This window comes from Eupeodes corollae, chromosome 2 (assembly GCF_945859685.1).
Source record: "Eupeodes corollae chromosome 2, idEupCoro1.1, whole genome shotgun sequence".
Classification (NCBI taxonomy): domain Eukaryota; kingdom Metazoa; phylum Arthropoda; class Insecta; order Diptera; family Syrphidae; genus Eupeodes; species Eupeodes corollae.
In genome coordinates, this window is record NC_079148.1 from 96,118,368 (window position 1) to 96,144,553 (window position 26,186).

Genomic DNA, 26,186 nt, shown 5'->3' on the forward strand with positions numbered 1-26,186 from the left:
TGACGGGGAGACTGAAACTGAAACTGAGAGAGAACAGATCATTCCCGCAATCTTGCTGCCTGCCTCCACAATCCATGAGCAGTCATAGTCAACGCGCGTCAAATTCAAATGGAACCCGCAATTCAATGCGCAACTACAATGCTTATAATGACATTAACACCAAACAATACGAGCAAAATAATGCACATCATGTTTTATAGAAGTATCTCGTTCACAAAACTAATATGAGTACGAGTACGAAAGAGGCAAACACAATACACGACTCGACTACACTACACAACCCCCACAGCCGTTACGTTTAACAATAAAACCCTCCCGTTATTTACCCCGGAACAATAATAAGCGTACAACACACAAAAACGAAACAAATACAAAACGAAATCAACATCAACAACAACATCGACATCGACACAAATATGGATTACATTTTGAGTTGACAATAATTACTGTTTTTATTTGACATTATTGTTGTCAATTTTCTCCATTTATTCAGTGTGCCCAGTGTGTAAAGGTACCCCATGCAATAGAGCTTTAGCTTCACAGTTATAGCACAGCACACGTGTAGGGGCAGATACGGAGAGATAATAGAGGAGTACGAGTAGGAATAAGTGTCGAAGTATGTAGCATGAGTGAGCGAGCGAGTAAGTGAGTGAACTAGAGTGGGTTTGGCATTTTTTGAGGTTTTGCTAAAGTTGTCTATCACACAACGTAATGGTTTTGGATTAACGGTGGGGTTTTGTAGAAGCAGCAGCAGCGCCGTCGCATCACCGCGCCGCCAACGCCATCACACAGCACCACTTCGACCTACCATCGACGACGGACGACGGATGACGGACGACGGTAACGACGACGCTACGGACAAAACATGGTATTTATAGATTTTGACAGTTTACCTAACCATTTTGTAGAATGTCCGATTGGTTTTCAATGGAGGCCATTGCCGGTGAGTGATTAATGGCGGAAAAGATACTTCGATTGGAATTGAACTACAACGACAACTCTACAACTATGCTATGCTACAGAAACTACGCGACGGTAACGGCAACGGCAACGACAACGACAACGGAACAGACCTTACCACTGAAATAAACCACCGTATGGTGCCCGTTCGTAAAATGCCAATATCTACACATATTCGAGATCGAGTACAAAATGCAGGTGGGTTCACTCGAAAATGAGTCAATTTTATTATGTTACGATATAGGTAAAGTGTCGGTTTGAATTTATTTTCCGATGACGAAGGATTTAATTTTACCTATATACAAAATATATTGAATAAACTGGGTTTTATACACATGTGTATGTATGTATAGGCAACACATATGTTTGATGTTATTGTTGCGCAGAAATACGTTTTTTTATATTGATAAGTTTTCAAACTATTGATTGGTTTATAAAAAATAAAAGACAATTACCATATTGAAGGTGATTTGCAGTTAAGGAAAAACGAAACAAGCCAAAGCTATAGGTACCTATGATTTAATCTACTTAGCTCAAACGACTATGAGAGGGGTTTGTTTTTATATTTGTTGAGTATGAGTTCAAAGATCAATTTAATAGGTAATGTGGCTGTTTTTCATAATTCTTTTTATAATTTTGAAAACTACATAAATTATTGATTTTAAAAAGACTTCTGGAAGAATAAAGAAGCTGATGGAGAAATCAGGTGGAACATTAAAATAGCAGTTCTCTTAAACTACAAAAATGATTTCCATGTCTTGTTTTGTTTGTATAAGTTTTTAATGAAAACTGTTTAGAAGATTTCTTAACCAGAATAAAAACGGGACAAATTTAAAAATTGTAATGTTTTTTTGGGACAAATTTAAAAATTTTAATGTTTCTTAGGAGGTTTTTGTATGAAATTTTATACTCGCAGTTTAAGGCAGCTGCTTGCCGAATTTACAAATTGTTTCTTTTCGGACAAATTTAAATGTTTTTTTGTTTGACAAATTTAGAAATTTTAATATTTTTCAACGTATGAAATTTTGATCGTATGGTAGATTTCTGATGTAGTCATCTTAAGATCATCACATTTTTCTAAAGATTTTAGGTTAAAACTGGTTTGAAGGCAAAATATCTTGTTGCAGGTTTAAGATTTGCAAATCGGTTAAAACCAAATTTGGTCATATTATTCAGATGGCGTTTACATTACACTATTGTAGGGAGATCAGTTTTAAAGTACTAACATTTTATTTTGCTTCCAATAATTAAACAAAATAATTCTTGCCTTACTTCTCTATCCCCGTTTAACCATTAAATGGTATCAAATTAGGAGACGTTAAAAAAAGCCATCTCAAAAAAGTTTAAAGTAAACCTGAACATTGCCATCAAATGAAATTTTCAGCAAACTTTTGGGATACTAAAATTTAATTTTGTTGTAAGCAAGAGCTATAGTTATTTTTTTTTTTTTTTTGAGTGTTGATATTTTAAGAAAAAGGAGCAAGAAAAAATGAAGAAATGATATGAGCATTTGGAAGGGAAATAAAATGATTTCATTAGGCTGTCAATTTTAAAAATTAAAAAGAGGTTAATAACTTTCCATCAATATTCTTCTGTCGATTTATCTAAATTTTTTTACATAATATTAAAAACAATATTTTGTGTGAGATGAATAATTTGATCTTTTTCGAGTTTTATTTAAAATCTGTAAGTTGAATTTTTATAAAAAATTAACTTAGAAATACCAAAAACATTTTGCATAATAATGAAAAAATAGTTTAATTTCAAAATCAATTTTTGTTAATGATATTTAAAAGCAGTTCATGAAAGTTTGCTCGATGAACGGAACCTCAGTATTGTTTGCCCGATTATGAAAAAGTGGAGACCCTCTATAACTGCACTAACTATAGAGGAATCAGTCTACTTAACATCACTTACAAAATCTTCTCTGCATTATGTGAACGCCATCTAAAGCCCATCGTCAACAACCTGGTTTTAGACCAGGAAAGTCCACAGTCGATCAAAAATTTACACTATGGCAAATCCTGGAAAAAACCCAAGAACTTCAAATCGACACACACCGTCTTTTCATCGATTTCAAGGCCGAATATCTACAAAGACGAGCTGTATAGAGGCATTTCCAGCCAAACCCGTCCGTTTGTGCTTGATGACCATAGAGAATTCATGATGCTCCGTAAAAGTTGGAAACAACTTAACAAAACCTTTCGATATCAAAAAAGGTTTAAGACAAGGTAATGCGCTGTCATGCGATTTTTTTAACATGCGTACTTGAAAGAATTGTGAAAGCCTCACATGTGAACACTTTCAAAAGTCTGTTCAATTACTAGCATATGCTGATGACATTGACATAATCGGAAGAACTCAGCGTGATGTCAATGGGACTTTTATCAGTATTGGGTTTAAAGGTTAATGAGGGCAAAACAAAGTACATGCTGTCGTCAAGAAAAGACTTACAACACCCCACGTCTCTGTCATAACGTCATCATCGAGAGACGAAACTTTGAGGTAGTCAAGGACTTCGTCTACCTAGGCTCCGCTGTAAACGCAGAAAACAACACCAGCGCTGAGATCAAACGAAGAACAACTCTTGCTAACAGCTGTTTCTTTGGGCTGAGAAAGCAATTAAGTGGTAAAACCCTCTCTCGAAAGACCAAAGTCCCGCTATATAAGACCCTTATCATCCCCGTCCTGCTATACGGTGCGGAAGCATGGACTATGACAAAAGCGGATGAGAGCACCTTTGGTCGGTTCGAGAGAAAAGTTCATCTTGTGATCTACGGTCCCGTATGCATCGAAGGAGATTGGAGGATAAGATGGAACGACGAGCCGTACGGTCTGTACAGCGCCGTAGACTTAGCCAGAAGGGTTAAAGTCCAACGGTTAAGATGGCTGGGTCACGTAGACCGCATGTAAACCAATACTCCAGCCCAGAAAGTCTTCGAATCCAAACCCACAGGACAGCGCAGAAGAGAAAGACAGTTTATCAGGTGACGTGCACAAGTGAAAAGTGACCTCACCCAACTCGGAGCGCGAAATTTGAGACATCTAGCTAGGGACCGAGGTAGATGGAGAAGTTTGTTGGTCGAGGACTTAGTTCACACAGGACTGTAATGCCACCTTAAGGAAGTAAGTAAGTCTTAAAAGTGTTTGTTTGCTACAGATTGGATTTTTTTAAGACAATTTGGAACAGAATAAAATCATTTTGAAGTCAATACTCGAATATCAATTTTTTTGTATTTTTTTGCAGATTATAATTTAACTGTTGGACTTAAAGAAACATTTTACTGAATGTTGAATATTTTTTATAAGATGAAATTAGTTTATTGCCAATTTCTTAAATTTTTGAAGAGATATTATAGTTTAAATAATAATTTTAAGTTTTGTAAAAAAAAACTGTCATTTCGGTCTTTGCCAAACATTTAACTGAATGTTAATAACAATATTTTGTAAAGCATTAAACTAGTTTTAAGAATATATCTTTAATTTTCAAAACAATATTTATGTCATAAACCGGTTTGTCAAACTTTAAATAATGTTTTGTTTTAAGGTTTTAGTTTTTTAATTTTTTTTCTTTTAAGAAACTGTCAATTCAACTCTTCTCAAAATTTTACCAGATGTCAAACACGTTATTCTTCGTTGCATAACAACGTTTTGGAAAGAAAATAGTTTTTGTTTGTTTCGACCTGATATTTATTTTGTTGCACTGTTTTTGAGTTATAAAAAAACCGTTTTTTCAAAATTATATCTGTTTGGTATCAAGTCAAGTCACTGGCGTTATTGGTTATTCAGATATTTTTTGTTAACCAAGGAGTCCTTTCTGCATCATTCTTCATTATTGTCCTTATGACGAAATTCATTTGGAGTCGATATCTCTACTGGTTTTTGTGCTTGGAAAGATGAAAAAAGTTTCCCAAATGTACAAACACGAACATACATCCTTCTAAAAATCTAGGGATTTTAAAACGTCGAGAAATGTCAAAATTTTCAATTTGACAAATCGGACCAATTCTATGGAATGTTAAAAATAATTGTTGTAAAATAACAAAGGTAGCAGATTTTGTAAACAATTTAGTTAAGAAATTAGTGGAAACGATTTCGTTTGATAATCCGATTGGATTCATCGAGACTGGTCAATAGAGTATTAAAATTTATCATCATAAATCAATGCAATCAAGCAAAAATCTACTGGGTTTTAAAGGAAGTCTTTACTCCCTTGTCACGAAATCGGATGAGAAATATCGACAAAATTTCATCAATCAGGCCAAAACATCGCAGTATAGAAACTTCTATAGTTGGTTGGATTTAAATCCTGGAGAATCAAACTACTTCGACGCCAAGAACTAAACCGATATGATTTCTTCAACTTTACGAGCCAAATGTGAGATACTTTCGCTGAACTACAGAGCAGATCTGCCTATCGAAAGCCAACTCTGCAAAACCCAAAAAATCCGTCGAGACATTTTTGGGGAGAACCAATTTGAAGCTGACCCCAAACCCTTAATGGAGCAAAAAGCTAGGATAAACTTTACAAATTTCTCCAATGTGCGATGGTTTACAGAAAAAGAATTCTTATAGAGAGCTTTTAATTTTTCCAGTGCATTTGAATTTGTTTTTTTTTTTTTTTCTCTTTTTTTGTTGGACCTTTTTTAATTTAAATTTAAATTTCATATTCTGTCAATCGGACCGAAGGTTTTTTAAAACTAGGTCATAAAAGACTTGAAATCATTTATTGTATAACTAATTTTTTTATATTCTATTCTATTCTACTATAGTCATGGGTCTATGAGGCGTATGTGGAACATTCTTTTAAATTTCGAAAGTATGTGAGTCAGGTGTTACCGAAGTCATTAATACTTTATATTTGTAAATTTTAATAATTCATACACGAAAAACACTTTCAATAAAAGTTGTTTCAGCGAAATACATGATGAAATTTTGAGTTGAGTTTTTATATTAAAGATCTGCATATTTTGAAAACAAAGACAAATTTAGGATCACTATAGGTTTTGAAAATTTGTGCGATTCTTGTCAATGCTCGATGAATAAAAATTGAAATATTTTATAATATTTTAAGCAACTCTCAAGGTCCACTTAATTTTTTTAACAAAACTTTAATGAAGAAGAATGAAACAAAAAAACTGTTGTAATGTTTTGTGTTTTTTTTTATAAATGGAAATGGCAAGACTTCTATTAAATTGCTTTGTTATTTTGTTTTTAAGTTATGTGTCTTTTTTTATAAATTTGTATGAATTTCAAAAAACATAAGCCTGTTAGCAGCCATTCAAAATCTCCCTTAAGGCTATTTGGTAAGAGTCAAATGTAAACTTTGTCCGATTTTACATTTTCGATACATTTAGAAGAATTCCCAAGTATACAAAAACAAAAAAAAAACACAAAAGAATTACTTTTTTGTTTTTGCGCAACATCATAACACTCAGAAGAGCCAGCGCCCAAGTGTAATTACGAACGATAATCTTTGGCCATTATATTAATTACAATCATTTTGCTACTTCGGTTATTATCATAATACGCCTGGAACAAGCCCACTATATCGTAAAAAACTAAAAAACAGCAACACTACCATCCGGGTAATTATTTTGTATATATACGCGTTACATAGGGAGTATAAGTTATAACGTTAACGAACAAAAGGGAAACACCATATCCAGAGCAGCTACTATAATGGGATGGACTTCCATTTCGCAGCCCCAAGAAGTAACAAAAGTCTAGTCCCGCTCCCGATGCTGCTGCTGCTGGTGCTGCTGGTTTGGTTTAGTTTGGTTTGGTTGCCTATGCTCTTCATTGCGTCCACGTCGTAGTCATCGTCGTCGTCGTCGTCGCGTTGTTCCTCAATATTTATACATCATATACCCTCCAGCTCTTTTATAGTCAGGTATAATATTCGCTGCGCCAGAAATTAGCAAACGAATTTAAATACCTCTGTGCCTAATTATGAACGCAACCAAGTGCCATCACGTCCCATAGTAACACAGCTTAGAATCGATCGATGTTGGCCAAAAATTATGCTAATTACCGGTTGTTGGAAGTTTTTCCAAAAAATCATAATCACGAGTGAAAATCGCGAAAGGATTCATATCCACGAACCAGACGATGTGGATGATGGTGAGGGGGTGACAAACCATCAGCTCACCATCATTGCCACCGCCGCCGCACTATAGCTAGCTAGCAACCCTTTAACGCTGCTCAGTTCATGCTGCTGGTGCAACCAATCATTATGCAGGAGCGCAGTAACTTTCCGGCGAAAGATAAAAATACAAAAATCTACCGAGAAATTATCATAATTATGATTTCTCGGGGAGTTGGTTTAGCGATTTTATATAATATTTGCCCCTGTCCGATCTGGAGTCGCTGGTAACGCTGTGAAGCAGAGCACCAGCGACTATGCTCCTGCTGAATCCTAATGAATTGCAAGGCGATAAAATCCACTCTCGGATTGCGGCGGACGTATCTGAAGCCATAAAATTCGAGTCATCGGAATAATAATGTGACGACGACAAATAAATATTTGCCCGCAAACTCTTGTGTCATCTGTGTTGTCTGGCTACCGGGTTCTCCAAAGAGATTATTCCCACTTTTGTCCCGATGCGATGCTTGTCCACAGTCCACATTGTCTTTTGATGATGGTGGCGGCAAAGGCGAAGGCAAAGCGCAAAGGCGACAGCGACGGTGAAGGCGATGTTAAGGCAATGGCAATGGCAAAGGCGAATTGTCCTTCATTGCCTTCCTCCCTGAACCCTTATGTTAGTTGTTATCTGCCAAATTGGAGTTGTAAATGTTTATGCGCTGCGATATCACGGGATGTAATGTTAGGAACATGACTACAAGAAGTCCCAGTTGTTGTTGTTGTTTTTAGAGTTGGAGAGTATATGACGATGGTGTTGGCAACAGTTGTTATTGTTGTTGGTGTTGTTGCAAGAAACACAGGACCAAGCACACAGGAGACCCAGACGCAGAGAACGAATATTACACCAGAATGAATGGAATCATTAAAAAACTGGATTGCGTGCTGATAATAACGGGCATTTTCAAGCATTATTATGGCGCACAAAAAGCTAAAACGTTCTTCCGTTGTGCTTTACAATATACTCGACGACGACGACTCATACTCTGAGCGAGTGATGGTGGTAGCGTAAATCTCAACCCATACTCCCACCGAGAGCTAAGTGGCACCTGCCATAATGCCGCGGTAGCTGATGGTGGTGATGGAGGATGTTCCATTGCATCACCATCCACCGCACCGCTACTATACCTCCACCGCTACAGTTGTTACCGAATCAGAAGTGGCCATCATCGTAGGCAGGTTGGCCAGCAAGTTAATTCATAGTATTTAGGGATGATTAGATACGAGGTGTTAAGAAGTACTTTTTCATTGGCGTTTTGAGCTGATTTTACAGAATGGGCTATCATGCGGAATTGCTGGGCGTAAAGGAGCCTCATAATCGTCAAATGAATTGCCACTTTCGGATGTCTAAAGGGCAATTCTGTTGTTCGGTAATGGCGTAGAATTGTTGTGTTCTTTTTGGAAAGGGATAGGTTGTAGAAATAAGTATGATAGTGATTATGATATAAAAACTTAAGGTTCAGGAAAATAATTGGTAGTGATGGGATAGGCATAGCGTATAGCACATAAGGATTGCTGCCTTAAAAATAGGTTCGTTAAATGTTAAGAGATTCATATCAAAGCTGAAACAGTTACTCCCATAAGAAATAAAGCTAAATGGACGCTTAGCAATTAGTAATGATAAGTTTTTAATACTAAACAATACTGAAAGTGGTGTTTTTAATTGAAAATATAAATATGGGTGTAAACAATCCTCAACTCTACATTTTGAAGTATAGATACTAATAATGCGAAAAGGGACTTCATAAAAAAAACTCATATTGCTAAAAAAAAGCCTTAAGCTTATTGCCTTAATTTTTCATCTAATAAAACTTCGTTTGCTCTGACAAGACCTAATTGTGACTTAAAGTACTGCTTGAGTTAAACAATGCTACTCTCGACACTTCAGGAGGTAATATTTCCATAACACTTCTGCTTTTTTGACATTTCAGTTTAATAGTTGCGTTGCTAAAGGATTAAGCTTTGTTTGATTTAATAAAAATCGCTTGTTTTTAATACAAAGGAGTTGGCATTTTACAATTATTTAAAATTTTGGATTAGCTTCACATAGTCCAAAAAGTCTCCGTATAGCAGCTTTCTTTTTGTTGATTTGAGATACAATATTTACTATAACAATATATTAAAAATAGGTTTTTAAAAATCACATTCACAATTTTTTAAAATTTAATAACTTTTTTTCACTGTACCACTCTGGTTCTTACATTTATTCCTTTTTCACATCTTTTTTTATTGAAAACAATTAAATTACGCTGTTGTACGGAGACTTTTTGGACGAAGTGTATATTAACATACAATGTTTAATATTCAAGGGACACATGGTAACACTTAAGCAAGAACACAACTGAAGTTTTTTAAATGAAATAAGAAAGCTTAAGAATCTTGCTTACTTAGATCCTCAGACCTGTAATGTCCGTTGGGAACCCTTTAAGGGGCAAAGGGCCTCTACTACGCTTAAGCGCCATCGTATACGGTTTCCGGAGATATGTTTCAGATCCATCCAACTCTTGCTAAATGCATAGTGCGCTGATTCCACCTCGACAGTCCTGCGCCATGTGTTTCTCGTCGTCCAGCTCTTCTTCCTTCTTGTGTGAGCGGATTCCACTGCATTGCTTGGCCTGCAATGTAGTCGTTATCTAATCGAAGTGTATGTCTAATCCATTGCCACTTACGTCTTCGTATTATAGATTCTATAGGTTCCTGACCTGTCCTTCTATGAAGGACCTCATTTGAAATACGGCTTGGCCAGAAAATCCTTGGGATGTTACGAAGACATCTTTTTAAGAAGCTTTGCAGCTTTCTTGTTATGGCTGAAGTACCCTTTCAAGTGCTTCACCCATAAAGAAGCACAGATTCGACATTTGTGCGAAAAAATCGTAGCTTTCTTCTTAAGCTGATAGAGTTATTCCTCAAAATTTTTGACAGCATACAGAACGTCGCTTTTGTTTTGCCGATGCGGTAGATGACGTCTTGTTCGGTTCTGCCATCGATGGAAACGATGCTTCCAAGGTATTAAAAGGTCTTCACTTTTTCCATCGGTTGCGAGAAAATATTTATTTGAGAGGGTGATCGGGTTCCAAGGCTGTTCATTTTTGTTTTGCCAGAATTAATTTTCAGCCTCACAACTTCTGCTTCTCTCTCCACACTTGTTGTCATTTTATATAGAGTAAGCAAACATCGTCCGCGTAATCCAAGTGCCTTAAATAGGATGTCAAAGTCCATTGGTTTCCCCCGTTCCTGACAGAGTTGAGCCCTGTCTGACTCCGCTTCGGATTCCAAAATCATCTGACAACCTACCATCGTGCAGAACGTGACACTTGGATCCATCATTATGCTACTTTAATAATAGCAATTAGTTTTTCTGTGGCACCTCTCCTCCGCAAAGCTAACCAGATATACTCCCTATTAACGCTATCAAAGGCCTTCTCGTCGATGAACAGCAGTGGTGATCAATATTCAACGCACTGTTCAATAATAATCCGCAGGGTGTTAATATGATCAATACAGGATGATCCAGCGCGGAATCCTGCTTGTTCGGCATCGATTGTGGCCTCCAGGTGTTCTCTGATGCGTTCCAGTATAACGTTAGTTACTATTTTGGCAACGGCTGGTAGAACGCAAATTCCTCTATAGTTTTCGAACTTTGAAAGATCTCCTTTTTTTGGGAGCTTGACGATAATTCCCTTCTTCCACTAATGGGGGAATCTGTCAGTGGTCCAGGCTTCTTTTATGAGCGGATGAAGCAGTTCGCTTGAATTCCTTCAATTCCGACCGCTTTATTGTTCTTAAGTGCTTTAAATGCTTCAACGATCTCATCTTTACTGGGAGGTGCGGTGCGGATTCGGGGATTAGTTTCTTCAGGCTCTTTAGAAGGTATCGGCTGCACGTTGTTTGCAAACACTCGGTTTAAAACGGAGGAAAAGTGTCTTATCAAAAGTTTCTTTCCTTTTAGAAACTTAGTACACCAAATCTTAACACGAAAACTTTTTAACATTTTTTAAGCCTTAAAATTACTTGACAGAAGACTTTAACTTTGATGGACTCTACTTTTTGCTATCACAAGTAGAAGAATATTGACAATTGAGAAATATCAAACTCCTTAAGACAAAAACACATGATTGACTTAAAATGTAATGAATTGTTTAAAAAAAGACTTAAATATATCTTTCTTCTAAACAAAATTTTAAACAGCCTATTTTAAAGGGTGTAACAATTTACTAACTAGAAATTTTCTAAAATCTTAGCAATTTACTTAGTGTGTCCAAAATTGTAAACCTTTTTCTATCGTTTTGCTAACTAGTTAATTGCAAATTGCCTTTTATTTAAAAACAAGCATCCAAACATGTCTAAAAATTGACCGTTCGTGAAAATAAACAAATACACTTAGACGGACCTAATTGATTGTAATTTCGAACAGTTGAGTGGTACATTCCATCCACTGCTTTTATAAGAATAGTTTTACAAAAATGTCATATGGATTTAGCAAATTGCTAAAAGTTAAAGTAGTCATTCCGTAATTTTAATTTTATAAAATTGTTAAAAGATAGTAAGATGTTAAAGCCGTTTAAAAAATTAGGTTAATCATCTTCAAGAGTTAGTAAATTGCTAAAAATGGCTTTAACAATTTAGTTAATCCGTCAAAATTCAATATTTCTAAAATAAGCGTGTGAGATATTAAGAGTTGTTGATCCAAATGTTCTTAATTTATTAGACTTTTATTAACAGACTTCGACTTGATAGTATCCGAAAGCTCTCGACTTCTTTTTTGCACAAAAAGTTTAAAATGTAGTGATGTATTATTTATTATCTTAAAAACGTTTGAATTGCCGAGGCGGAGCTCATCAGCTGCATACATTTGATTTAATACAAATTGAGCATTTTATAAATCCTAAGATGTTCATCGATCTATCCCACTTCTTTGTGAACCTCTGACGTGTAAAAAAACAATGTATCTATGACTTTGCCATAGTTCCTTTTATTCTCATTAAGAAAATATAAAAATTCAAATACTTGTAGATACTTCGAACAACTTATCAAGCATAAATCTATTTTATGCCATGAACCAACCCCACATATAGCTTTTAATATCGTGATCAGTATAGAGCATCGTCTCCTTGGAAAATAATCGAGGCTTGAGCGCGAAAATAGTTTCTCATAGTAATGTATGTGGGTGTAGATTAGGTTAAGTTATAAATATAATGTGAACTTTTATATCTATGCATGTCATCCGAATAGATAAACTTTCGCTTTTAGATATAGATGCCTTAGGTACAAATACGTAAATATATGCACCTTTAGCATCTTTGTTGCAATTTTTTAAGTTGTATCTTAAAGATATGCCAGGTATAGGTAGGTACTGACCAAAAAAAAAACTCGTTCAGTCAGAGACAAACAAAGAAAAAAGAAACAACAAAAAAAACAATCATACATGTTTTCTGGTAGAATGCGAAGAGGAATCTCCTCTCCATATCCCTGTCCTATCTTCATCTTCATTTCAATCCCCGTGTATACCCTACCCGATTCAAATCATTGATTTAAAAAATATATAAATAACAATAAAAACCTCATTAGCGGATAATAAATTCATTTCGATTCATTTTGTATCTATAAATATTAAAAAGTGTCAGATAGCCGCTGGGAGCAGGCGCGCAAGGCGCACTGACCGCTTGTTCGTCGCTTTTGTCGTGTCGTGTCGTTATGTCGGTTGATTCTCCACCAAAATTTCACACGCAACAAAAACCCCATCCGTTTCTGATCGCTTTTATTATATGTACATAGCTACATCTATCTGTATAAGATTCCTTATTGATTTATGAATTTTTAGCATAAATTACCCATCAAGTATCTGATGATGGGGAATAATATGGAGGAAAAGTCCAAAAGTGACAAAAAGAGTCACCCGAATGTCAAAAATCCATCTACTTCTCTGTCTGGATGATTGGAGCTTTGGAAAAAAAAAGAGCGGACAAGCGATGCGAAGATATGACGACGACGACGACAACGAAGACGAAGGAACCGAAACCTAACCGACATGAAAACTCCAACTCCAACCAAAGCCCGGCATAATAAAATCCATTTGCCCGGACATAAATCATAAAATTCATAACCGTAAACTGACAGCTCGAGTCCAAACTGAGCAACAGTTCGAGTCCTCCGTTGAATGCTTCTTGGCGAAACTTTTCTGCCACAACAAAACGAAAAAACGTCCATCAGCAGAATTAAAGGGAGAAAGAACGACGACGATGGGCAATCATGAGATTGGATCAGCTCGGAATACCCTCAGCCTCGGTCAACCAGAAGCAGCGGAAAGCGCAGGGGCCGGCGCTCAATGTACATTGGCATATTGGCAATCATCAACGTGACGATGATGATGATCATCATCATCTGGGGATCGGTTCGATGTTCGGTATTCGGAATTTCATGCTGGATGCTTGGCCAAGCAGTCAATGTTGCACCCGGCAGACGCTGATGCTGCCGCTGAGCCAGAGATTGGCTGGCAGGTCTGTCGATTCGATTGTGCGATATCTCCTTCCATCATCAAGATAAGACCCCTGTCAATGTTCCATCGGGCTTTAAGTTTATCTTCTTCAGTCTCAGTCTCTCAAAAGCTGATGTGGGATAGACAATCTGGATTTCGCTAGGAACCGCCGCAGCGGCTAAGATGACCGTACAGTACACAACACACATACATATATGAAGGTAGTACACTAATATACCTTACATCCAGACTGTTATCCCTGCTCAAAGAATCATCATCATACTCGTTTCGGAGCTGCGCATGTACTTAAAATGAATTATTAATTAATTAAAGGCGCACTCACAGGCAAACGCGCTCTTAGCAAGCGAGTCGCGTACGCTGCTGCCGTCCTTATACGGCTTATCTTATCGCACTCCCATAACCGTTCCGAGTGAAACAAATTTCCTATGCGGAATAGGAATTGGAATTGGAATTGGCCTCTGAAACTGGCCACCACTGGCCGGTTCCATGCATCAGTCAGCTTTCAGCGTTTTTGTGCCCTCAATCGTTTGTTGCTGCAGTCACAGCTCACAATCCAAACAAGTAAGCAATCAGAAAGAGTTCTGGCTCTGTCTAAGGCGGCGCGATCGCCGGCCCGGCCAAAAAACTAAACCCTGGACACAGGAATCTGTCATAAAAGGCAAAGGGATCTGGGCAAGATCAGTATATGCTGTAAACGCGAATGCGAACGCGTTGTGTGTGTTATCCCTTGACTGTACTGCGCTGCTCTGCTGCGTCACACAAAAAAAACTGTGCTGATATGCTCACAATTTCCGATTCTCGCGCATAATTGTCATTGAGAACTGATGGGTGCGAGCTGCTGCGCGGGCAGCAGAGCTGCTATCGATCGAGTGATGGCTTTGCCGCAACCATCAGCAACAGCAACCATCATAACAGAGAACAACAACTATCGATTGGTGCGGCTAGCGACGGCGGTGGCAGCGCGGCGTAGATTGGCATCGCTTCCATCAAAACTTTTGACAAGTTCGCAGATGAATTGCGTTGATGGAAATTATTGGAATCACGATGCATGATGGGAATTCGCGATGACATTTCATGCATTCCTGTTTTACCTACATCTTTGTTTTTTTTGTTCGCTTCTTTTTTTTTAACTTTTTTACCTTCATTGGACCTTCCTATATTTGAGCTCGCTCAGGTTTTTACTTCCATAGCTGTTTATCTTCTTGAGTTTAGATAGGTTCGAGTATATTGGTAAAACAACATTCAGCTATAAGCACATCACAGCAGAGAATACGGGAATGGATGAGTTTCCGATTCCGATGCGCGATGAGTTTGTGTGATTATTCAGGTGAAATTTCACGAAGATCGTAAATCATTCATATTCGTCAGATAATGTTCTGTGTGCATGTCGATTTGCGATGTGTACAGATACTCTTTATAATTGGAAATAATAATTTGATGTGGGAAAATCGTTATTGTTAAATTCGTTTAAATGTTCAAAAAAAAAATATTGGTTTGTTTAATGTCATTCTAACTGACGGATGTGATGGTAGAGATACAAAATCTTTTAGAAAAAAGTTTGTTTATAAAAATAAAATTTCGTTTTTGTCTAAAGTCGTTCCCAGGCTCAATTATTTGATAGTATGATGCTCATGAAAGAGCAAACAAAAATCCCGCTCAATCTGTCAAAACAAATTTCTCTGGGCAGAATTTGATAGTTTAAAAAAATGTTAAAATATGATTCAGGTGTGAGAGACGTCTCTTTTGCATTTATGAAAATAAGTTTTCCAGTATAATTTAGTTGTTTGATAATTCAGCCTTGCTTTTTAAAAATTGACATTTCTGTACAAAAGCAGATTACAATAACTAAGTAACTATAAGTCCTTCTTTCGATTTGCACATAGTTAAATATCTGAGAGCACGTGAGTTCCAGGTTTAGGCCCTCATTATGAATAGCGAAGCGAGCTTAAGAACTTGCGATCGAATATTTGTTAATTTAACGACTCAAAATGTGAAATTCTATCGAATCAAAATATTCAGTGAATTCACAGTTTTCCGTTTGTTTGTTAAAAAGAGTGATAAAAGAAAAAGGTATTTGCAACTATATATTGTGTTATAACAAAAAAAGAAAATACAGAATTATATTTTCAAGGACATATGCAAATCAATTTGCTAGTTTGGTGCAATTAATGGAAACAAATCCCGATATGGCTAGCGCCATAGGTGTTCATCAAAAAGGAACCAACAACATTATTGGCAGAGTTTTGCAGAAGAACTGAACACTCTTGAACCTCCGTTTCGTGAAGGAAAAGATTTGTATAGGGTTTGTTGATAAAATTGTAGTTTCCATTAAAGAAGTTTTGTTTGGTTGGACTACAATGTAAAACTCAAACAAAAAATTGCTGAACATAACAAAATTCCACAGCTACTGGTGGAGAACCATACTGCCAGGCGTCTTTGTATCCTTTGAAGCAAGCTGTAGACATACTTCTTAGTCTGAGCCAGGCAGTTAAACCACAAAGCAATTGCTTTGGTACTCATTCACAGGATTTACTTTCAACCGAAGTGACTACTAATTCTAAGAAACTTCAACAAGATATTAGTATCAACCTTGAGGCATGTGAACAGGCCAAGTGCAATGGAGGGCGACCAAGCCACAAGAATCATCAGAACAGACTAACAATTCCAATGCAAGTGAATCTGAACGATTCTAGTTGTTGCAAACACAGATTTGGGACCCAGGCAGATCTTTTTTTTGTCAGGAATTGAGGAGACCTACAGTTTACATGCCGAAAACGAACGGCTAATTTGAGAAAGCACTTTTCTTGACATGATTTACTCTTGGAGAATTTGTCAATTCCTCGCAAAAGGCAGTACCCGTGAAAAGACTTAAGATGGCATATGCAGGGATCGAACGCAAGACCTCTGACATGACAGCCCAACGCAGTAACCAGTATGCCACGGGTACTACTATGTGAGAAATACAATACTGTAATTGAAAGTCATTGTATGACATTTCATTTGTGTTTTTTGAATGATATAATGTTGGCACCATTGATATTTGAAGCGAATGGCTTAAGCTTGCTCACGATAATACTATCAAAAAAGAAATTCGCTTTTACATTTGAACTTTAGCGAATGTTCGCTTCGCTATTCATAACGAGGACATTAACGTCCTTGTATTTGCCTGTTCATCGAAGTGAATTTGATTCTTAACTCTAGCAATCTGTAAAATTAATACCATGCTCTAAGATAGTACATATAGGTATAGTTAAATAATTTGTAATCAATATTCCTCAAATATTTCAATTGAAAAATATTTATTTGTTTTCTAGAATCGACTTCACTTTTCAACATGAAAATTTTTTTGACACTCATAAAATCAATTCAAAAATATGTCGTCGCCGTCGCTTCAACTCAACACAAACTGATGGTCATTTGCATTTAAGGTTTTGAATATTTTGAGTTACCATATCTTTGCATATCTGAGAAAATTAAAATATTTTTAAAAATGGATCTGGATCTGCCCTTGTTATATAATCTTAACTCCAAAAATTTGTTCTTACCCGACAATATACTTCTTTTATAACTTTGAAAATTAAACTCAACTATAATTACTTTTAGAGACGATTTTGTCACAGTTAAAATAAATTGTTAGGTTTTCAGAGTAGGGTCAGTTTTGGCATCTTTTTAGAGAACTTGTTGTGTTTTTTAAGACTTCTTACGTTTAGAAAAAATTGGTGAAATAGAACGTAGGGTGTGTTCGTACATTTTTTTAATATTACTAAATTTCTAAAAAACAAAGAAAGTACATTACATTCGCAAACCTGAGTTTCATCAATATTTTATCTAGGTATATGCCTAAAGCTAAGCTACATGGAATAGAAATTAACGTAATATGGAATCAATTCACTAAACTTTGTGTTTAAAATGCGGCGGCAATCGTTAAATGCTCGTTTTATTGCTTGATTATTATGTTTATGTGAGAACTTCCTTAAAGTATTTGACAACCAAAATTCTACTAACCTGAAGCTAAAGAGATGCTTGCAATTTTTTGAATTACGAAACCTAATAATCGGCATGCAAGATACTTAAGTTGCTGATATTTTATTCAGAACAGATTTTTTTTTACTTTCCAAAATCTGTCACATAACTATGATTTTTAAAGTGGTCATTTGCATTTCTTTAACGATAGTCTTAAGGCTCTCGGAGCGACGGTAAATCACATGAAAATGTTTTTTAAATGAACCCATTTTCATTACAGACAATTTTTTAAGTGTTTGCATTTGAAATACGCTGGATTTGCATGACTTAGGTAGAATCAAATTCTTTGCATGCAAAAATTAAAAACCTTAAGACATTAAATTAAAAGTAGAAGACAAAAAATGGATAAGAATTTTAACTTATTAAACTAAAAAATGAATCAATGAAAAATGTTAACGGGTAGGAAATCCACAGATAAATGTTAAGTCATATAGAAAATAATAGCCTTAAATTAAATGACCTTTTCTGATAAACGAGCTATATGCAAACATAGTCCAAAAAGTCTCCATACAGCAGCTTGATTTTTCTTTTGATTCTTAGATAAAATAATTATTATAACAATATATTAAAGAAAAGTATTTTGAAAATCACAATCATATTTTTTTTTTAATTTGGTAAAAAGGTGAAACTAATTTTTTTCAACCTTACCACATTGGTTTGGTCTTTTTGGACTAAGAGTATATTTTGTTTAGTGTCACGCTCACAAGTTTTAGTTTTTCAAAATAAACGAATACACCCGATCAAAAAGATTACGGCGCTTATACAGTATTGCAATAAATATTAAGCTTATCTGTTTGTTTATGTCTGGTTTGAGATTCACAAAAAGAAAAAAAAACTAGACGAGAGAGTGAAATGATAAGAAAATTCTTACAAATTTTGAGGTAAAGGCTATTTAGAAACAGAAAAAGACGCATCGTTTTAACATATGTACTCGTATATTAGAAATAGAAAATCAATAACATTATAGTCAGTTCTCGATAACGCACATTCTCATTCAAAATTCAAGCGTTCTACTTGTCTTTTTCAAGATCTAATACTTTTTTGAATATTTACCGCTGGTATACCAAAGTTAATTACTTGAAATATCAATTGCGGGAAGTTAGAATTTGTGTGTTTACAGAAAGTTTTCAAGCAAAAATCTTGATATTTAAGTACACAGTATTCCTTGAACAAACTTTTAAGAAGTACAGATTTGTGATTTTTCACAGCATTATCCAAGATTTTTGCGTCCTTTTCAGATATTACTGTTACTGTTGATATTATTTAGTTTTGTTAAGGAAAATGGACTAACTAGGCTCATTTTGCAAGAAAAGAAAAGAAGTTTAGCTATGTTTCCACCAAAGGTTTATCTCATTTAAGATTAAATAAATCTTTTTAGTGTTTCCACCGAGCAAGAAGATTAAAAAATGATTAAGTTTGACAGCACTTTCTAAAATGAAAATGGTGTTCCGATGATTCTTATGAAGTGCAAGTGAGATATTTTGATTCGTATTAAACAATTAAGAGCTGAATAGTTCAGAATAATATAAGAATATGCTACATTTTTTGCATTTTTTTTCATTTGATTAAAACAAAAATATACAAAAATAACATGCAAATAAACAGATTATAATGCATTATCTGTAAAAGAAACTCCTCCAGACAGTTTTTTCTTCCCAAAATTTTGAATCAACTCCGATTCCCGACAGGAATCGAGTCAAATCAAGCTCATTCCAATTTGAATTAGTCATATAAAGAATTGAAAACCTTCAATACCACATGTTAATGTAGTGGTCTACGAACAAACCAACTTCTTGAAGTTTTTATTTTATGTCAAAGCTGCAATTGTTAAATAAACTATTTTTATAGAATCTCAATTTCCAGATGTTTGTTTACCATTTCTTCTTGAAAATTGTCCATTTTATTTATTTTTTTACTGAAGTTAATTTTAATTTTTGACTCTCACAAAACTTTCTTTTATTTGTGTGTTTTTTTAATATTATTCTGACAGGTCTTCTTTCAGTTGTACCAATTTTTAAATACAAACATCTGGCTATGCCGATGCGTTTTTTTGGCTTATAGATTATAATTGTATCAACATCGAATCGAAAAAAAAGAATTTATCTATCTATCTATCTATCCAATGCGTTTTTTGGGAATTTTCTACTATACTATTAATAAAATGCCAAAAAGACACGGGTAAAGTTTACTACGATTATTAAAAATTGATTTAAAACCAATGGCGACTAGCGACGTCTTTCAACAAATCTTTTTTTAACAAACCCGATCCCTACGAATCTCTGCTGACATTTATAAGAGGAGAGAAAGTTTAATATTAAACATTACAGCTGAGCCTTAAGAATCACGAAGTTCTTTAAGGTATTCGAAAATTTTAATTACTTGTAATCTTTTATTTACATTTTACAACAAAATTTAATAGACTTTTAAAGTAAGCTTTGAACTGTAAGGTTGTAGAAACTGGTTAATTTTCATGTGTGTTTTAAGAAGAGAAAATTGATAATTACTTTGAAAACAATATTCTTAAATAAAAATCAACTATTAGCAACTAATAAATGGAAAGTCTTATTTTTCGACATGATATTTTTTCTTAAAGATTTGAATTAAAAACCGCTGGAAATTAAGCCGTGAAATACTGTCTCTGCTGTTACCCTATTTCGATATTCTTTACCGTAAATTTAGACGAGTAAGTATAAAACTAGATTTACAAAGAGACTTTTCCAATTTTAAACTAATTGAGCAATCTTATATCTTTTCATTAGATCAAAAATGGGTTATTTTTGTACTCCCAAAAAAAAAGTCAATTAAAAAAACTTATTAGGAGCGGGCATTTAAACAACGAAAATTGTGTCAGCATTTTAGTAGCAAAAAAATGTTCTAAAAATAAGATTTTTTAATAGTTCTTTAAAACAGGCTAATTGTTGTTTTTACTCTGGGGTGGAATCGGCTAAGGTGACTATCAATTTTTTGATAATTTTCATTCCATCTGTGTAAGATGATAGAACTCAATTCAATTCGATTAAACTATTTCAGATTCAAATTGTCAAAATTCGTTGTTGCCTTGATGAAATTTCAAATTGATTCTTATAAAATATCTAAATAAAAGCATCAAATAGGCTGTGTTTGAATACAATTCTTACTTTTCTTGCTTTTTTCGAATGTCGTAAGCTTTGTCGGTCACAGAAATGTGTTTTTTAACGAAACAAAGTGAACTAAGAAAATTTTCCAGTCGTTTGTGTAAGCGTCTGGTAGCTCTATTCGGAATAAACATATTTGTTTTGAAAATGTTTAACACATTTTTTAGTTATCAATTTGACTATCACCTTAGACCTTACGTAGATCAAATTCGATCACTTTGAGTGTCATTTATCAACAAACACCTTAGCCGATTCCACCCCTGATTACAGATGATTATCGAATTTTCAAGTATTGTCAAATCTGTCAATGTTCTGTTATTGTCAATGAGCCAATAATAGGTAAATGCATTTCCGCTCATACGACTGACAGATTTTGCTACATAAAATGATTGTTGATTCTATTTTTCACCCGTCAAGAGATGTATTATAAATAACACTTAAAAACTTGTCAGCAATTGTCAGGTGTTACACATTAAACAACCACATCAAACATCGTCTAACAGAGGATGTGGCAATAACGTTCTCACAAAGAATTGTTAGTTCAGACGATTGTAAGATATTCAGCACACTTTATCCACTAAAAGATCCGACATTATTGTAAGATTTGAAATATTCTGTAATAAGCTTAAGAATTATAATTCAAATTTAATATAAGACTTCTTAGTTTAGAAGCTTTGCACTATTTAGATTATAAGATATTTTGTATTTCTTGTGCTGTTAAAAAAAAGAACAGCAAAAACACTAAACACAATTAGAAACTAAAGTATAAGGAAAAATAAAACCTTTCAATGTTTCTTATGAAACCTAGCATCTTCTTTAGGTATTAATTACAATTTTTATAAGGATTAAATAATAGAATACGGTCCGTCGATCAGATTGTTTAACTAACGAGGCTTAAGGAAAACTTTACATATGATTTTAATGGTTAAATAAATTTAGCAGTTTAGCTTGTGCGAAATTTTTCTTAGGTCTCCAAAATATCAATGAAGTTAAATTTTCAAAAAATTGATGTTGGTATTCAATGGAAAATTACATTACATTTTAAATGATTTATAGAACTTTTATACATCTTATAATAAAGACAATTTTTTTTGGCGCATTAGCTAGAAGCTTTTGAAAAATTGCGACTTTATTGTTATTTTAGTAAAATGGAACCTAGTATTGAAAGCAAACGTATCTTTTCTTTCCATTTTATTGATTTAAATTTTGGTTCAATATAATTTTTGTTTAAATTTATTCTTGGCGATTTTTAGGTGTTTTAAATTTTTAATTAAACAAAAGTTGACTATCAAGAAGAAATTTGTATATAATCAATGCAATTACTCACAAATTTTTACATTCGCAAATTGTTTATGTTGTAATTTTTGAACGGCCAATATTTGAAGATAATTAATTTCTATAAATACTAGAAACCGAAGGTAGCTATATTTATGTTATATCCATTGTCGTAAGTATTTAAAAGATACAATTTAGTATTGTGATTAGGATATTGACATTTTAAAGAAATATTTTTTCGATTAAGCTTTTGTTTTAATATATTCTTGGTAAATTTTAAGTACTTTAAGTTTTTAATAAAACAATATTTGACTATCGAGAAAAAATCCTTATAATCATTCATTGTTTTATCAAAAATTGTTAAAATTTAAAAAAAGAAATTTTCCTTTTAATTTTGTGCTGCATAGGCATTTGTGTGTGTTGTCATTTTTGAACGTTCAATATTCGAAGGTAATTTAGTTATTTAAAAAATAGAAATGGAAGAAAGCCATGTAGTAGCTACATAAAAGCTGTAATTTAGTAAAATTTTAAAGAATTCTTTTTTCGATTTGTATAAAAATACACATAAATAAACTACTTTTTGGGAAGACAAAAGGACACAGAAGTGTGTTGATTATCTAACTTAAATAATTTTTATTTTCATTTAAAAAAAAGTATTATTCTAAATCTGTAAATCTGTTGGCAAACATTATTTTTTAGAAAAAGTTAAAGTGGCATAAGACGTCCCTAACTGTGACACCTATATTTAAAAACAAAGCAGGGAATTCAATTCGTATGAATTGAATGAGTAAAACACTGTTTTCACATGTCTCCATTCCGAAAATGATTAAAAGATAGAATTTAATCCATTAAAAAGGACAAATTAGTTTGTTTAGATTCGTTTGCAATTATATTTGTTAAAAACTCGAGGAAGGATTAAATAAGTGCAGGCAAAGAATTGCCAATTACTCATTGTTCTTCGTTTCAAGACACAAGCTTTCATGTGTATCATAATTAAATCAATCGTAACCAAGACATAAATTAATCACTCGTTGTGTTCGACCGCTGGATTTTGGTGAACATTTTTACTAAACTACACTAAATCCATAGGTTTACAAACATTTGTATAAATACCTACAAATGTTTTAAACTTTTAATTAAGTTTCAATATACTCTTTCACTTCAATAACAATTTTTTTTTAAATTTAATTAATAATAAAAACAAACAAGGATTTAAATATACGAATATAAGTACCTGACTTGCCGACGGATATCCATATCCGAACTGCGCATATGCTGCCATATTTATATGTGTATAAGTGTGTATAAAAAATAATAATGCTATTTACACTAGCTCTTTTTTGGGGGGATAATAAATCTACACTATTAACTAAATAAGCTCCTTTCGCCGCCGCCGACAGAAAATCTCCTTTTGTTTATATCCTTGAATGTTATAAACAAACAAAATATCCTATTCTTGTCATCAGAAGCTTTAAACTTTGTCTCACTACAACTGGATCACAATGATTGACAAATAACAGTGATTCGTCATCACAACACTTTGTGTTTCATTTAAAATATGCATTTAATTTTTCAAATTTCAACGGAGTCAGTTATTTTTGAACAACACACGGTCCCCGAACACCGGGTGCAATAATTTTATTGTAGGTACTAATACGGTCTACGGTGTTGAACTTCGCGTTTCCGTTCTGGTTATGTTTTGTTTTTTTTTGTTACTCTACTTTTAAAAATACACCATTTCTAACACTTTTTTTTGGGGGGGATAATATCCTTGTCAATGTCAGAATATTGTTGTTTTGCTTCACTTTTATTTTCAAATATCCATTAAAAGGGACACTTTTGTCGAAGAACTCTCCACTGCACTGAGATATGAATCACTATAGGCCGAAGGTTTTGTTTATTTTAAGTGTGGTTGATATTTTTATAAAACTTTTGTTTTGTTGCTGAATTTGAATGAACACGGCTAAAAGGATATCAATTTCCTCCACAAGTAGGTATTTGTTATTATGAAGGGTTTTCGAAGAGTAAAAGAGCAAGAACACAAACAAGGAAGAGAATATTTCCCTTGAAGATAAAGAAACAAAAATCCGAAGCTCGGAAATTCGGGAAGAAAATCACCAAAAAGATACTCGATTCGAAGTAGCGTATCTTATTCCCAAAAGCTGTATCGAAATCGAATCCGTGCGTTTTATGTGTATAGTCCTTGCAGTCGGGTTGCTAGTGTCATTGCGCCACCGATGGTTGATGATGATGACGAGGAGGTCAATTCAACAACCCACACGCCACATGCTACACTCCAAAACAAAAACAAAATCGTTCTAGACTGAGAGAATATACAGAATACTGAAGTATCCTTAGGGGGATAGGTTTTTCTCGTATAAGAAGGCAAAACACAACAAGTTATACGGAGATTGACGAAAATCCAACGGGCTAAGATTCTGCGTGTCAAACGATGCGCACGTAGTCGCGTTCAAGCACTAACTGGTTCGTCAGACGTTGCCAGTGGATGCAGCCCTAAAACTGTTACACTCGAGAGCAGGTTTTCTCTGGGATGTGGCCTTGCACACACTCATATTCCAGCTGCCATTGGCTGGAGTATTTGCTCAAGAGTGAGATACTTGTATCTTTTGCCTCACCGAACCAATCCGCCCCGCCTTATTTTCTCTGACGCTTTAAGTGCCACTGCCACCACCACCACTTGCAACGGTATACGGGCATACCACCACCATAGATGAGCTGAGCAGTTGTTGTTATTCCGGTTTCGTAGCCGGTTGACGGACGACGACGAAGCGAACACGCACCAGCACCACAGAAGAGACTATAGAGACCAGCGGCTGAGGCAACGGTCGTCTCGTCTCGTGTGTCTTTTTTTAGCCATGATATATCGGATTCTCTTTCTGGCCGTGCGGGGTTGTTCGATAGATGTCGCTGTTGGTTGCAGAGGGCACATGCGCAATGCGGCGATTGGTGGATGTCAGAGATGGTTTGTTATGTTTGCTATGCGTGGTAGAGATGACATGAGGTTGGAGCGTTGGTGGTAATGGCATGCAACAGCTGACTTATGGGTTGTCTTATCTCAAGAAGGGTGTGGCATATTGTCACACTAGTGTCGAGTGCAGGCCACGCCTTTCAAAATGAGTGACAATCCAATGTGAGTGTAGTGGGGAAGTTTTAAAAATGGCTCGGATATTGTACTCCCCCTTTTTCATCATCGAGCGTTCCCGATCCCGTTCACTTCAAGCTGCTTGTTCTTCGACTACCGCTCAATTATTGCGAGAGAAGAAAATGTTATTTCTCTTCGAGCTTCGAGGATGTTTTCTAGAGAGATTGGATTTGAATTCGAACTTGACTGCTGTGATTTTCGTCGTTTCGAATCCTTATGGATGTTGGATCCAGTGGTGGTGTATCAGTCGTCCTCGCAGAGAGATGGTAACATCAGGAGCTTGTTTGAAATTGATGATTATATTACGGCTCGACTACACTTACCTATGATGTGAAAGCTCTAAACGAAACGACACCAAACGCAACAGAAGCGAACTTATACCAGGAGAAGGCAGTTAGAGTAGCGTGTCCTTACGGCTGACAATTGACAAATCCTTGCAATATCCCCGATTTGATGGGGACTTAGGTTTACAGGACAGTCATTGAGAGCGCCAACAGCCGGGTGGCTTGCTTCCTGGTCACCGTACCGTACACGCTTCACCGAGCGGGCGTTATAGAGAAGAAGAGTTAAGTGAGTAAGTGGTATGCTGATGGTGGTGGTGGTAGAGTGCGACATTTTGAAAGAGGATATACAAAGGTAGGATAGCTATGTGTAGAATAGATATAGCTACAGTGCGGTATACGGTGATATGGTGTACGATGGCAGAGTTAGTGTTCCACAAAAGGGATAACAAACAGGAACATGGGCCATTCATAAGGATATACGAGTGGGTATACCTACTCGCTCGGATAAATTGAAAATGCAGGGCGAACATGGTGTAGTCCTTTTGTGAGTCACACACAGAGCGATTGTTTATGCGCGTTTGTAGGTTTGTGTGTGGGTATTGAAGGGTTGATACATCAGGATACAGCAGGATACAGGGTGGGTGAGAAGGCTGACGATGGGGTTGAAGTTGGATTACTTTGACTGCTCGCGCTGTGTTAGCTGATGGCG

At 35.1% G+C, this 26,186-nt stretch overlaps 1 protein-coding gene across 1 annotated transcript in view; it reads right to left on the minus strand.

Moving 5' to 3' along the window:
• Positions 1-24,493, minus strand: part of LOC129948285 (homeobox protein araucan) — a 110,283-nt gene extending 85,790 nt beyond the window's left edge. The window contains exon 1 of the mRNA XM_056059226.1: positions 23,265-24,493. Within this exon, the coding sequence (XP_055915201.1) occupies positions 23,265-23,312 (48 nt within the window). The 5' untranslated portion in view covers positions 23,313-24,493. The remainder of the gene's footprint in view (positions 1-23,264) is intronic.
• Positions 24,494-26,186: the final 1,693 nt, after the last annotated feature.